The sequence below is a fragment of the Tachysurus vachellii genome, chromosome 17 (genome assembly GCF_030014155.1).
Source record: "Tachysurus vachellii isolate PV-2020 chromosome 17, HZAU_Pvac_v1, whole genome shotgun sequence".
NCBI lineage: Eukaryota > Metazoa > Chordata > Actinopteri > Siluriformes > Bagridae > Tachysurus > Tachysurus vachellii.
The window spans coordinates 8932829-8946756 of record NC_083476.1 but is presented as its reverse complement, the minus strand read 5'-3'; the positions used below and the strand labels follow the sequence as shown (position 1 = coordinate 8946756).

The 13928-nt window shown below is 38.0% G+C and overlaps 1 protein-coding gene across 2 annotated transcripts in view; it reads right to left on the bottom strand.

Moving 5' to 3' along the window:
* Positions 1-13928, bottom strand: part of col5a1 (procollagen, type V, alpha 1) — a 76178-nt gene that overhangs the window by 23959 nt on the left and 38291 nt on the right. For both annotated transcript variants that reach the window (XM_060890708.1, XM_060890709.1), the window contains exons 17-30: positions 12808-12861; positions 12565-12618; positions 12365-12418; positions 12218-12262; positions 9139-9192; positions 8931-8975; positions 8535-8588; positions 5891-5935; positions 4250-4303; positions 3812-3856; positions 3660-3713; positions 3090-3134; positions 2892-2945; positions 102-209 (exon numbers count right to left, since the gene is read on the bottom strand). In XM_060890708.1, coding sequence (XP_060746691.1) covers positions 102-209; positions 2892-2945; positions 3090-3134; positions 3660-3713; positions 3812-3856; positions 4250-4303; positions 5891-5935; positions 8535-8588; positions 8931-8975; positions 9139-9192; positions 12218-12262; positions 12365-12418; positions 12565-12618; positions 12808-12861 — 765 coding nt within the window. The remainder of the gene's footprint in view (positions 1-101; positions 210-2891; positions 2946-3089; positions 3135-3659; positions 3714-3811; positions 3857-4249; positions 4304-5890; positions 5936-8534; positions 8589-8930; positions 8976-9138; positions 9193-12217; positions 12263-12364; positions 12419-12564; positions 12619-12807; positions 12862-13928) is intronic.

Here is a 13928-nt window from a genome sequence, read left to right as displayed (position 1 = left end):
AGAAAATGCATCTAAAAGTGATTGCTTATTTATTTTAAAGCATACAAAACACACACACAACACACACACACACATACACACACACACACAAACTCACACACCTTCTCTCCATTTGGTCCCAGAGGTCCGGCATCTCCGGGTAAACCAGAGCGTCCTTTAGGTCCCTCAGGACCATCCTCTCCTCTAGGTCCTGCAGCTCCGAGCTCACCCTGAGTCACACAAACACACACATATTACTGCAGTTTAGTTGGAGAAACTTTTTATGTCACTAGGATGAAAACCCAAAAATCTAATAAACAGGGGTGCTATGGTCAAAAGTGACACTGATAAAGGGCAAGTTGAACAAATGTGGAGCAAAATATTTATAGTAAAATATTTATAGTATTTAATTGTGTCTAATAAAGTGTCTAGCTGAAGAGACACTGCCTGGTATGCCACTAAGTCACTGTTATTGGTCAGAATGATCTGCCATCCTAATAATATTTGGTCAGTGGTGGTCATGTCATGACATATTTCTTTGATAAACAAGCTTGGCTGACGCAATATACTGTATCAATGGATAATTGTATACCTACAATGTGGCTTGGGAAAGCAACTGGGGCATGTAGCATTGCATTGGATCAGCCATATTTTCTGCTAGAATTCATTCACATTATCAGCTATATAACATTACACTGGATGTACTGTATACTGTATACTAATTTGGTATTTTGTTTTTTGTTGTGAAAATTAAGGTAATTAAGGGAATCAAAAAGGTAATTTTCCTAACGGTATAGCCTGCAGACAGATACAGTTGAGGCCAAAATTATTAGCCCCCCAGGAATTTTGGAACATTTTCCTAAAGATCTTTCCAATGTTTGCAGCATTGATAAAACTTGATATAATCAAACATTCGCCAGTGCTATTTAGTAGCTTTTGGTACATTTTGGAATATAAAATACATTTTTAGGCTTGCTTTATAATCAAATATAGTGAAAATGGGGTGGTCAAAAATATTAGCCCCTTGTGAATATTTGCTTTCAAAACACACCCAATTAATCAATCAGCTTTCAAAACACACCTAATTAATCAATCAGCTTTCAAACCACACCTGTGCAGTCAATTGGCTTCCTAACAACACCTGGGCATTCAATCAGCATTAAAGGACTCCAAGGAACAGGGCACTTGAACACATTATTGGGAGAGACTACTTTTACTCACCATGCCAAAGACAAAGGAAATCAGTCTTGAGCTCAGAAAGAAGATAGTGGAGGCTCATGATAAGGGGGAAGGCTATACTGCCATTTCCAAGCTTTTCACAGTGTCTAGAACCGCCGTACGTTGCATCATTCCCAAGTACAAGGAGACAAATTCTGTAAGAAACAAACCTGGGCGTGGTCGTAAGTGCAAGATTTCAAGAACCCTGGAGAGGAAAATAGTCAGAGATATCAGCAAGATGCCCCAGACATCTGCCAAGATGATTGTTGCTGACCTGGCCTCTTCTGGAGTTGATGTTTCAAGGAACACAGTTGTGAAGGCTCTTCATCGTGGTGGGCTTCAGGGCTATTGTCCCAGAAGAACCCCTTTACTCAAACAGCGGCACATCACAGCTAGACTGAGGTTTGCCCGTGAACATTTGAAAGGTAAAGATGAGTTTTGGGAGTCTGTGCTTTGGTCTGATGAGACTAAACTGGAACTGTTTGGGCACATGGATGTTGCTTATGTTTGGCGAAGAAAGGGTGAGGCCTTCAACCCTAAGAACACAGTTCCCACAGTTAAACATGGTGGTGGGAGCATCATGCTGTGGGGCTGTTTTGCAGCTTCAGGCACAGGGAGCCTTGTTCGGGTGCATGGCATCATGAAAAAAGAAAATTATGTTGACATTTTGAGGGATAATATGCAGAAATCTGCTCGTAGTCTAGCCTTAGGTCGTCGCTGGGTCTTCCAACAAGACAATGACCCAAAGCATACATCGAAATTGGTCCAACAGTTCCTGAAGGATACCAAAACAAAGGTCCTGGAGTGGCCCGCACAGAGCCCAGACCTCAATCCTATTGAGAATCTGTGGCGAGTGCTCAAAGTGAATGTCCATGCTCGGAAACCACGTAATTTGGACCAGCTGGAGCAATTTGCAATGGAAGAATGGGCTAAAATCCCTCAGGAAACCTGTGCCAACCTAGTAAAGAACTACTCTAAGAGGTTGTTGTCAGTTGTGGCTCAGAAAGGGTTCACTATTGACTATTAATGACCGGGGGCTAATAATTTTGGACGTTTCATTTTTGCCCTTTCTTGTTTCAACTCACTATTTCAATTAAATATCCTAATCAAACTTAGTGGAGATTTTGTCTTTGTTATTTTGGAAACAAACACACTATAAAACACTTGTTGTTAATGGTCATTTCCATGGAGAAATCAAGAGTTTTGTCTAATTTCATAAGGGGGCTAATAATTTTGGCCTCAACTGTATATGATTGCATTCTCAAAAATGTCTTTCCAATATAGACAATTTAGCTAGTTAATTTTCAATCAATTTATAAAAACAAGACTAAGTAAAATTGATCTTAGTAAATAAAGAAACCTTGCTGTGAAGTTGATACTGAGTTCAATCAGGCCTGCACTCAGTCCAAAAAACTGAACTGAACCTTAACTGAACATATAGTTGAAAAAACGTTAAATGATAAAGCTGGCTAATTATCACCTGCTTTATCTGGTTTAATGTTCATAACTCAAGAAGTCTGGTGCTGTGAGACACATATTTCCCTATGAGGTTGTTTTACGCAATAAAAAAAGCTATTTATGAATATTTATTAATTTATGAGGTTCCAGTTTACTAGGTTCATGTGTCCTGTAAATATTAGAAAATATAGCTTGTGTGCTACAACAACATTCTAGACATGAACAACATAACTTACCCGATCACCCTTGATACCCATGTCTCCTTTAAATCCAGGGAAACCATCTTCTCCCTGAGGAGAAGCAGTTAAAAAGGGAATTTGGATGTGTACAATGATTTTTAATATAAAAAATCAAATAATGCAGTTGTGTCAATTTAATTACCTGGGGGACTAAGTACATAAGATATACACACATGACATGAAGGCACACTATACCTTTTCACCCTTGTTTCCTTTTAACCCCCGAACTCCATCAGCACCCTAAAAAGAGAGAGAGAGAGAGAGAGAGAGAGAGAGAGAGAGAGAGAGAGAGAGAGATTAAAGAACAAATCACTGAATACGTAACTATGTCTTACATAGTTTAATTCACTTATAATTGTCTTAGATAGTGTAGACTGTCCGACATAAAATACACTGTGTACTGCATGTAATTTATTGTACTGTGTTAAGTCTTGTTAAAATATCAATGTGCTACAAGAAAAAAATTATCAAAAGTCAAAACAATCCCAACATGCAGCAGCCAGGACAAAAAAGACAAAAATCAGATGAAGGTAAAGCAACTTTTGTACTGTAGCTGTATCTTAAAGGCAATAATCTAATTTTGAGGGGAAACTTGGCTTACTTTTAAAATTCTTCTTTTCTCTAAATATGTAACTGTCAATTTCAAACATCTACACTGGTCTTGTCTGAACAAAAACAGGAATCTTTAGGTTTGTAAAGATATATAAAACCTAAGCTATGTTTTTTACAGTACTTAGCTGAGATAGAGCACATTGGAGCACTTACTTTCACACCTCTGGGACCAGGATAGCCAATTGGCCCTTGTGCACCAGGTGGTCCCTGAGAGAAAGAAATAATAGTAGATCATATGAGACTTTGGTTCACCATATCACAAATACATAGCAAACTAAATCTTAGCAAAAAAAGATTTTTCTTACCTGGTGACCTTTCTCTCCAGATGGACCTTCCTTTCCTGGGTGGCCCTGTGTGTGTAAATGGTGAGAGAATACTGATCATACAAATAAAATCATTGTGGTATATAATAACTATAAATATCATGTTATATATGCAGATTCTAATGTTAAAATCTTGTCAAACACACTTTATATATTTATTATAGTGTCAAAGATCTGATGTACTGCATATAACTCTAAAATGTTAAAACATATTCATTTTAAAAACATGTCCATTCTTTTCTCTCTATATTATATTGTCTGTAATTTTTGTTTTTGTTTTGTTTTTTGTTACTTTATCAATCATCCACAACTGTACAGCTGTACGTTATGTACATTATGTGAAACGGGACCTTCGTTTCATGGGTGACCCAGACAGGGTGTGTTTGTCTGTGTGTGTGTGTGTGTGCGGTTTACACTAACCGGTGGTCCATCGGCTCCTGGCATCCCTGGTAATCCTGGTTTACCTGTTGGACCCTGTAAAGATGCAGAAATGGAAGATTAGCAATAGCAGGAGTAGTGTAGTTTCTGTAGGGGAAAATCGGGATTTAATAACAGGAGTTAATAACACCCAACCCCAGCATCGAGCCCTCACAACGAGGCAAATGGGTGAAGACTCGGCGGCATAGTCACAAAGCCAAAGCTAACACTAAGGCTTGCCCACGGGAACACCACTTCTCTCCGCTTAACATGTCTAAATAGAATCATCAAGGGTCCTGGTTATAGAAGACTCAATCTTAAGACAGCACTGAAATTAGCTACTGTAGGCCTTTAAGATCTCCAGCAGCACTGATCCGGTGTATTCCCGGGAGACAAGGCACTGGACAAAGCAGGTCATCTTAGGGTCCTAGGTAAGCATAGGTACTCTAAGGTAGCTTTCCTTAGGAGCTAACAATTTACATATTCGTAAGTCAGAGATTACTAAGAGTAAAATTGTAGAGGTGTGTAAATTAACAAAGGCGATGTCCGACGCTGTAGTATGGTCTGGCCCCATCCCCGATGTAGGTTACAGCAGGTTATGGTCGCTGAACTGCTGAATGTCCAGGTGCTGCTTCGAAACAATGTGGGCTTCATAGATAATTGAAGAACTATTAAGGGCAAGGTTGGCCGGTTAGGATGGGAAGGTGTCTAACACACTCATTTCTTGTAGCAGAGCACATAGTTTAAGAACAGGCCTAGTCAATAGGTGACAATCCAGAACCAGGGCCAGAGAGCAGACAAGCAGGCTAATCCAACCGTCTGCAAGCTGCAATGAGTCGTCACCCAGTGTTCACGAAATAGAGACTGTGTATGAGCTAAACAAAAATCTATAAACACTGCATCGGAAGCAAGAACTGTTACATATAAGATCTCTTGCATCTAAAGCTATCTTATTGTTATGGAAATGATTACTGACCAGAAGTTTATTGTTCTGTGTTTGGTTTAAACTAAACAAGTTTGCCGCATTAAACTAAGCTTGTCTACCTGGTTATAATTAAATATATCAGCTATGCCTAACAGTCAGGGGAGAAGGTGCTGCAGTTATTCATCATGATAGGCTAGGCGTCATGCAAGAATCTAGAAATATATTCAACTTATTTGAAGTTCTTCATACTATTATAACATACTGTATGTACCTACATAGGAATAATATTCATGAAATGTGTATATATGCCACCCCTTTACATTTACATTACAACTCACTTACAACTGAGCAACTGAGGGTTAAGGGCCTTGCTCAGGGGCCCAGCAGTGGCAGCTTTGTGGTTCAAACCCATGACCTTCCGATCAGTAGCCCAACACCTTAACCACTGAGCTAGCGTTATGCTGATGCTCATTAGGGATAGGGATGTTAGAAATTTATAGTAACTTAATTTTGAACTTATGTTTGAACTTTAATATGTTTCTATACTTCTGTAAGGATGCTTTAAGACCATGTGAATTGTTAAGTGTTATACAAATAAATTTAATTGAAATAAAAATAAGGATATCTTTTCTTATACCCTGTATTTATTCTTTTCACACAATGTAATTACATGAAAACCACCACAGACAAACAAATAAACACATAAGCACACATTTTACCTTCTCTCCTGGTTGGCCGATGGCTCCTTGAGGGCCTGGAAGTCCCTATAAAAAAGGAATTCCAAATTTGCTCAGTAAATATATATATATGTGTATATATATGTATATATATATATATACACACGTATATATATATACACGTATATATATATATATATATATATATATATATATATATATATATATATATATATATATATATACATATATATACATACGTATATACAGTGATACCTCGAGATACTGCTTTGACATACGAATTTTTTGAGATACGAGCTGTGATTCGAGCATATTTTTGGCTTGAGATACGAGCAAATTTTTGAGATTCGAGCATCCGAGCCGCCGCCGCCGAAACAAAGATCCCCAACAACCACGTGTGCTCTGTTTCCCGCGTCTCACTCGGTTAAAGCCGCCTTTCCACTGCACACGACAAACGACGGCCGATAAACAGGAAGTCATTCATTTCCTTTGGAGAGTCGCAAAGGGGCTGCGTGAGGTGCCGACCATCTGCGGATCCGTAATTTTCGGATCCGTTTTAAGCGTTGGATCCGTTAAAAAATTTTAACTTGTGTGACTACACCGCATCTGATATGCCGACCGGACAGGTTTTTATTAAAACAACCGGCAGATGTTAGTGAGGAAAGAGCGACAAAAAAAGCAAAGACAATTGAAGAGAAAAGCGATGAAGAAAATTAATGTAAAGAAAACAGAAATTGTAGCAATTAAGTTCAGTTAAGTTAAGAGAAATCAAGCATCGCGTTAGTTCTGGCAGGCCACGTCGTCAAGTGTGCATCAACTGTTAATCAGCTGTCCACGACGCGCACCAATCCGGTTACCACATCCATATTACCCGACCATTTAAATTCCCATTCATAGAGCCGCTCTAGCGCTTTGCTGCTGCTGCGATTTAAACTCCCTCCTCCAACCCCGACTCTCTCTAATTATTTAGTTATTTATTTATCCATTTATTATTTTCCTTTCCTATTTTTAACTCTATGCATGATTAATGGTTCTGTTATACGGGGGGTTTATTCTATTTTCTAGTTGCTGCTCTCCCGACTTTAAATGAAGTTTAGTTAAGTTCCATTTAAGTGTAAAGTAGCATTAAGAGTGCGAGTAAGTGAACGAAAGTGAAAGTGTAATTCCTCCGCCTGTTTACTCCTCCCTCAACCTCCGTGCGCATCTTCCGTAAAGTAAAACCAGTTTATTTTTTTAACATTCTCTTTTATTACTGTATGTTTTTATACAATATTTGTCATTTATAAATACAGGTACTGCACATTTTTCATATTCAAAACACATAAACAAAACAACTGGAGTGGAATTTTGCAACCTGGAACAGATTAATGGGATTTCAATTAATTTAAATGGGGAAAATTGCTTTGAGATACGAGCAATTTGAGATACGAGCAACGTCACGGAACGAAACTCGTATCTCGAGGTATCACTGTATATATATATATAATTACAATTAAAAAGACAATTATAGACAATAAAGACAATTATAGATTGTAAGATATAAATTATAAAAGTTTACAGTTTAATGATGGGTGGAACGAGTGATCAGCTATTAATAAATATCGGATGGGATATAATAAGCAACAGAAAACAAGTACAAGAGAAGACGTATGAAATAGCGTGTAAGATGGAGAAATTCTGAGATATAAAAAGGGGAAACAAAAACATCCCCAATTTAGAGGGAGTCCTCTAATTTCAAACTCCTAAGCCACTAACATATTTCAGTCAGGACCACTTGAGTCAAAATAAAGACAATTATTTGACATATTTAAATTTTTAATTTGCAAGCTTATAAAATTTACATTTGGCGGTATGGCTCTGTTCTGAATTCCCCATCCTTTTCATGAGCTCCATGAAAGCTAGTCAGGGAACAGCAGCAGCTTCGTGGGGGGACAATCTCCCATTTAACTGGGAAAGCAGCAAGACAAAATCCCCCATTTAGAACAGAGCCTGCATCAGTGACAACAGAATGACACTGATTAAGTTAACACAAAGTTTCAAGGAGGAGCTAGGGGAGGAGGTGGGTTGCAGCAATGCAGAGGAAACAGCCAAGCAGACAGACTGAAAAAAGCATTTAAATAGGGCGCTTAGGAATCAGATTAGCTGATGGGCAGGGTTAGAAAATTGACATCAGCTGATACCCGAGCTTGACTATGTGGCCTGCCTGAACTGACACTGAACACTATATTTTTGCATAAAAATAATTTCACAAAGTTTTTAATCATGTTATGCTTCTTGATAAGGATCCTTGTTAATGATTACATGCAAATGTAAATTCACCTAAGGAGCATTTCAAACGTATACCTGATCACTCAACCACCAACATACAGTTTAATTATGTTATACACACCTATATACATTACACAAGAGGTAATGCATCAGCTCACCAAGACACATTTGACAATCATGAGCTCAGTTATATATTACACATGATGCAGCAACTGGATTTCAATCTGGCTGACATGACATTTGACAAAAAGTGAAATGCATGCTTTTAAAAGTGGTATCCTGTTATCTGGAAAGTCAAAACCCATCTTATTGAAGATAATTCTTGCTAGGTTGGCTGTGAGAAACTGACGAATCTGTACAGAATCCAATAGTGTATAAAGTATGATCCCATGCTTACCTGAGCACCAGGGTTGCCTTGCTGTCCTGGTGGGCCAGGCTCCCCTTGAGGCCCCTGAGGGTAAACAGAGTAAATGTATAATTAAAAAAAGATCACTACTAATATTGAGAGACAAAAAGTGTGCTGAAGGGAAACATCTAAATTGCCTTTACATATTAGTTTGATCTCTCTCTCTCTCTCTCTCTCTCTCTTCTCTCTCTATGCTTATATGTCTGATTACTATCAGACATATAAACATAGAGAGAGAGAGAGAGAGAGAGAAAGAGAGAGATCAAACTAATCATCCATGCCAAAATTAAACAGCTATAACTCTAAAGAGAAAGTGAATACTGTAGATTCCTAAATAAACAGCATGATGCTACAACTAGTGCCTATGTTTATGAGAGGCACACTCACAATGTTTCCTTTCGGACCAGGATGACCATCCATTCCTGTCACACCCTGTAGACAAACAGTTAATTCACATTATAAGAACTTATAATCAGATCAACACTCATGATTCATTCATTTATTTATTCATTCATTCATTCATTCATTCATGTAGTTGTAGTTGTAGTTGTAATTATAATACTATATACTCTTTGAAAATAGATGTGAGACTTACAGGAGGTCCGGGAGATCCTTGAGGTCCTTTGGGTCCTAACAAACCACGAGGACCCTGAAATAAACATTTTGATAATTACTAACGGTGTACAATAAACTGACCTCTGTGTTCAAAAGAATAAAACTATATAACAAAATAATGATTTCCTCTGTCTTTCCAGCAAGTTTGACAGGTTCATGATGAACATCAAACATAACTTTTTCTCAAAATATGTTTGTATGCTTGTTTGTTTTAAACCAAATGTCAATGAAGTAAATCAGGGTTATACATGGCATTATTCACCTAGGGCAACACATAAGTCAATACAGTACAACTCTGTCTGTGTATGTGTGTATGATAGAGAGAAAGCAAGAGAGAGAGAGAGAAAGTGAGAGAGAGAGGGAGAGAGAGAGAGAAAGAGAGAGAGAGAGAGAGAGAGAGAGAGAGAGAGAGAGAATTACAACCCATACACTGTGATTGGAGCATCCCCTGCTGGCTATTACATAGAATTATAAATTACTGTTTTATGGATGTGTAATTCATCTCATATTAATGTTGTAATTATAAAGGCTGTGTGGAAGCAGGGCCCTGGGTTAGTGATGGTTTGTAAAAGGAGGACAAAGCTCAAAACGATAAGTGTTCAGCGAGAAATTTTTCTAATGAATGCTCTGTGTTTCAGTAAATGGTGATGAAGAGGTGAGAGACAAGCCTTTGTTTTGGGTTTGATGTTTTGAGTGGTCACAAGTCTGTATGCATTTCCTAATTTACTATAGAATTACGCAATGTATTAGAAACGTGTTACAGTGTTGTGCTCATCCAGAGACTTTCATTCACAATATGCTTTTGCTGAAGATCATTAGAGCTGTCAGACTTTACTGCTCTCCAATGGTATGATTTAGAATTGTATAATCCCTTATCACCCAAAGGAAGTTGACTGTTTGTGGTACAATATTACTATAGATTTGCAATTGTGGTTTGAAACAAAAAGAACAAGGATAGAAGAATCTCTGCTTTGTTTAACTGGCAGTAAAGACATTACCTAATAGATAAATGTTTAGCATGTGTGCTAAATTTAGTTTAGGACAAGATATCAACCCATCACAGGGCATAATCACACACACTTACACATCCATCCACACACTAAGGACAATTTAGAAATGCCAACCACTGGGACTGGGAAAATGTGAAAACAGTGGCTTAGTTAAGCGCTGGTTTTTGATTGGAAAGTGAGGAAAAGAGTTTAAAAGATCACACACCTCTACTTAATTATAGTAATGAGTATTCTCTGTTGCAGAGAGCTGTGGCAGAGATAAATGTGGGAGAGATGAGAGACTGAGAGAGTGTGTGTGAATGGGTGTGCAGTTAAAATATAGTAGATAGTAAAGTTTACTAAGCCTGCCTCCAACTTCAGAACTTTCTACACTGGATGTCAAAAGCTGGGAGAGATATCTTGTCATGATTCCTCACTACTGGGCAAACTAGACAAACCCTGGTTGGCATTTTCAAGACCCAATACCAAGTGCTCCTGAAGTTGATGTAGCTGAAGCAACAACTCCAGGCTCTGTTTTAAGTACAAGCAGAAGACCTGCACCCCAGAACAGCACAGTAATCGCCTCCACTTCCTGACATTTAGCAATGTCTGCTGCCATTTGCATTCATTCCAACAGCTGGTGTAACCCATACCCGTTCAGGTTATACTAATTTGTGACTCTTCCTTGTGATTTGTTGGGAGCCCCAGGAATGTGAGTGACTAGTGGACAGAATCCTCTGCCCACACGCTGTATACAGCAATGCCTGTTTTGACAATATTACAGTATTATTTACAGACTAATGTGACTAACATTGACGCTTCCGCTCCCTGAAAGCAAACACAGAGAGGATGAGGAGAAGCTTCTTCCTGCAGGCCATTCGGATGTTAAACCAGGAGACACCCAGGATCTAGCACTGGACCTCTCTCTCCATCCCCACTGTTCTATGCACCCCCCCTTTTTTGCACTGACACTTTAATTCTGGACTGTCACTGTCACTTTAACTCTGGACTTGCACAGCACGGTGCCACTTTATACACTATATACACTATTTACACACCATACTGCACCTGGACATTCTAAGGACACTTTAACTCTGGACATGCATAGCACAGTGCAACTTTATACACTATTTGCACACCATACTGCACCTGGACACTTTAAGGACAATCTTTAAAACCGTACACATTTATGTTATATGTATATTTCTGCATATGTATATACATTATTTCTCCATCTATATTTTCATATTTTATATAGTTTTCTTACATAGTTTCTACTTTTTTATTATTCTATTGTTATTTTATTTTTTTGCTTTTTTTTAATACTTTTTATTCTTATACCGGACAGTTGCATAAAGCATTTCACTGCATGTCGTACCCTGTACTGTATGTATGTGTATGTGACAAATAAAAAATTTGATTTGATTTGATATGACTAGCAGTGGCACATGCCGCATCTGAGGGTGCACTGAGATGGGTGGGACTCTCAGCAAACCCAAAGCAGTGTGCAAATCAGCTGGTGAAAATATGGTATCTGGGCTGTTCTTAAATTGATAAAACCACAGTAATTGCGGCCTGCCCGAGACCTAAGACCAAAAGGGGGTTAAGAGGGTTCCTAGGGCTGGCTGGCTATTATTGTAGGTTTGTGCCTAACTATTCTGTGTTACCAGCCCTGTTGGGAGTGTTGTGCCATTTGTTTAGATTCCCACAATCATAATAAATGGGGTACAGTAGAGAGTAATATTTAAGTTTCTTTCCCTTACTCTTTGTGTGTCTCGGTTTGTGTGTTCAATTCAATTCAAGTTTATTTGTATAGCGCTTTTTATAATGGACATTGTCTCAAAGCAGCTTTACAGAACATAAACATAGAACAGAAGATAAACATAAGGGGTAGTATAAAGAATTAATATAATAAAAATTCAAAATATATATAGTTCACAGTGTGTATGTATGTATGTATGTATGTATGTATGTATGTATATGTATTTATCCCCAATGAGCAAGTCTGACAGTCTGACTTGTGTGTGTGTGTGTCTGTGTTTATTTGTACGTATTTGGATTGGAACTCACTGATTCGCCAGGCAGACCTCTAGGTCCAACCTCACCATCATCCCCCTGGCAAATAAAAAAATTACATACATTGTATGAAAATTACAGCAGTGAGAGATACATGGGTGGAAGTAGAAAAGAAGTAGTTGAGGGCAGATGAGGACTCACTCTTTCTCCATCCTCTCCTGGGGGTCCAGGGGGTCCTTGAGGTCCTGTTTCACCCTAAATTACAAACACAGAAACACTTATCCATAAAATTCAGTTTGATAAAACATGATGAGTGTTAAATTATTTATAAATATTTTACAAAATGTAACAAAAAAAGTAAATAATAATAATAATACTAATAATAAAGGCTTGCCACTTACCCTATGCCCCTTTTCTCCAGGTAATCCAGCTAGGCCATCAAAACCTCTGTCTCCCTACATAACACAAAACATATTAAACCGGTGAATTTACAGATGTGTTTGCAAGATGTGTGTTTGCAAGCTGTACACATTATATTTAGTGTGTGTGAGAGAAAGGATGAGAGGCATTGTGTTTGTGTGAATGTAATATACATAATAATATAAATTTAATAATAATATAAATATGTAATGGTATGTGTTTACCTTTGGTCCAGTTTGTCCAGGCATGCCTCTAGCTCCATCTGCTCCAGGACGACCCTGAAAACACATTCAACACATTCACATACATAACACACACACACACACACACACACACACACACACACACACAAGCTGTGGGTGGGTGTTACTCCATAATTACATTAAAATTTGCTAAATTTAAGCAATGAAGACAATTAATATACATTTATTAATGTTAACCAGAACACATGCTTGTTTATCACTGGTGAACTACGAAAACACACTCATATATCAAAAGAAAACACATATAACCCCACACGATGTCCAGCACATACTTCATTAACTAAATAATTACATCAATCTAAATGTTCCAAAATGCACATTAATCAACATTCATTTAACCCAGATATTCCCTATATTGTCTGGGACATTATTTCATGTGTGAGAAATATTAGTGTTTGTGTGTGGGGGATATTAGTGACTGTGTGGGGGATTTTAGTGTTTGTGTGTGAGGGATATTACTGTTTGTGTGAGGGATTTTAGTGTTTGTGTGTGGTGGATATTTGTGACTATGTGAGGGATTTTAGTGTTTGTGTGAGGGATTTTAGTGTTTGTGTGAGGGATATTTGTGTTTGTGTGTGAGGGATATTGTGTTTGTGTGTGAGGGATATTAGTGTTTGTGTGAGGGATATTAGTGATTGTATGAGGGATTTTAGTGATTGTATGACGGATTTTAGTGTTTGTGTGTGAGGGATATTACTGTTTGTGTGAGGGATTTTAGTGTTTGTGTGAGGGATATTAGTGTTTGTGTGTGAGAGATATTAGAGGTTGTGTGTGAGGGATATTAGTGTTTGTGTGAGGGATATTGTGTTTGTGTGTGAGGGATATTGGAGATAGTGTGTGAGGGATATTAGTGATTATAGGTGAGGGATATTAGTGTTTGTGTGTGAGAGATTTTTAGTGTTTGTGTGTGAGGAATATTACTGTTTGTGTGAGGGATTTTAGTGTTTGTGTGTGGGGGATATTAGTGACTATGTGAGAGATTTTAGTGTTTGTGTGGGAAATTAGTGTTTGTGTGAGGGATATTAGTGTTTGTGTGTGGGATATTGTGTTTGTGTGTGAGGGATATTAGCGATAGTGTGTGA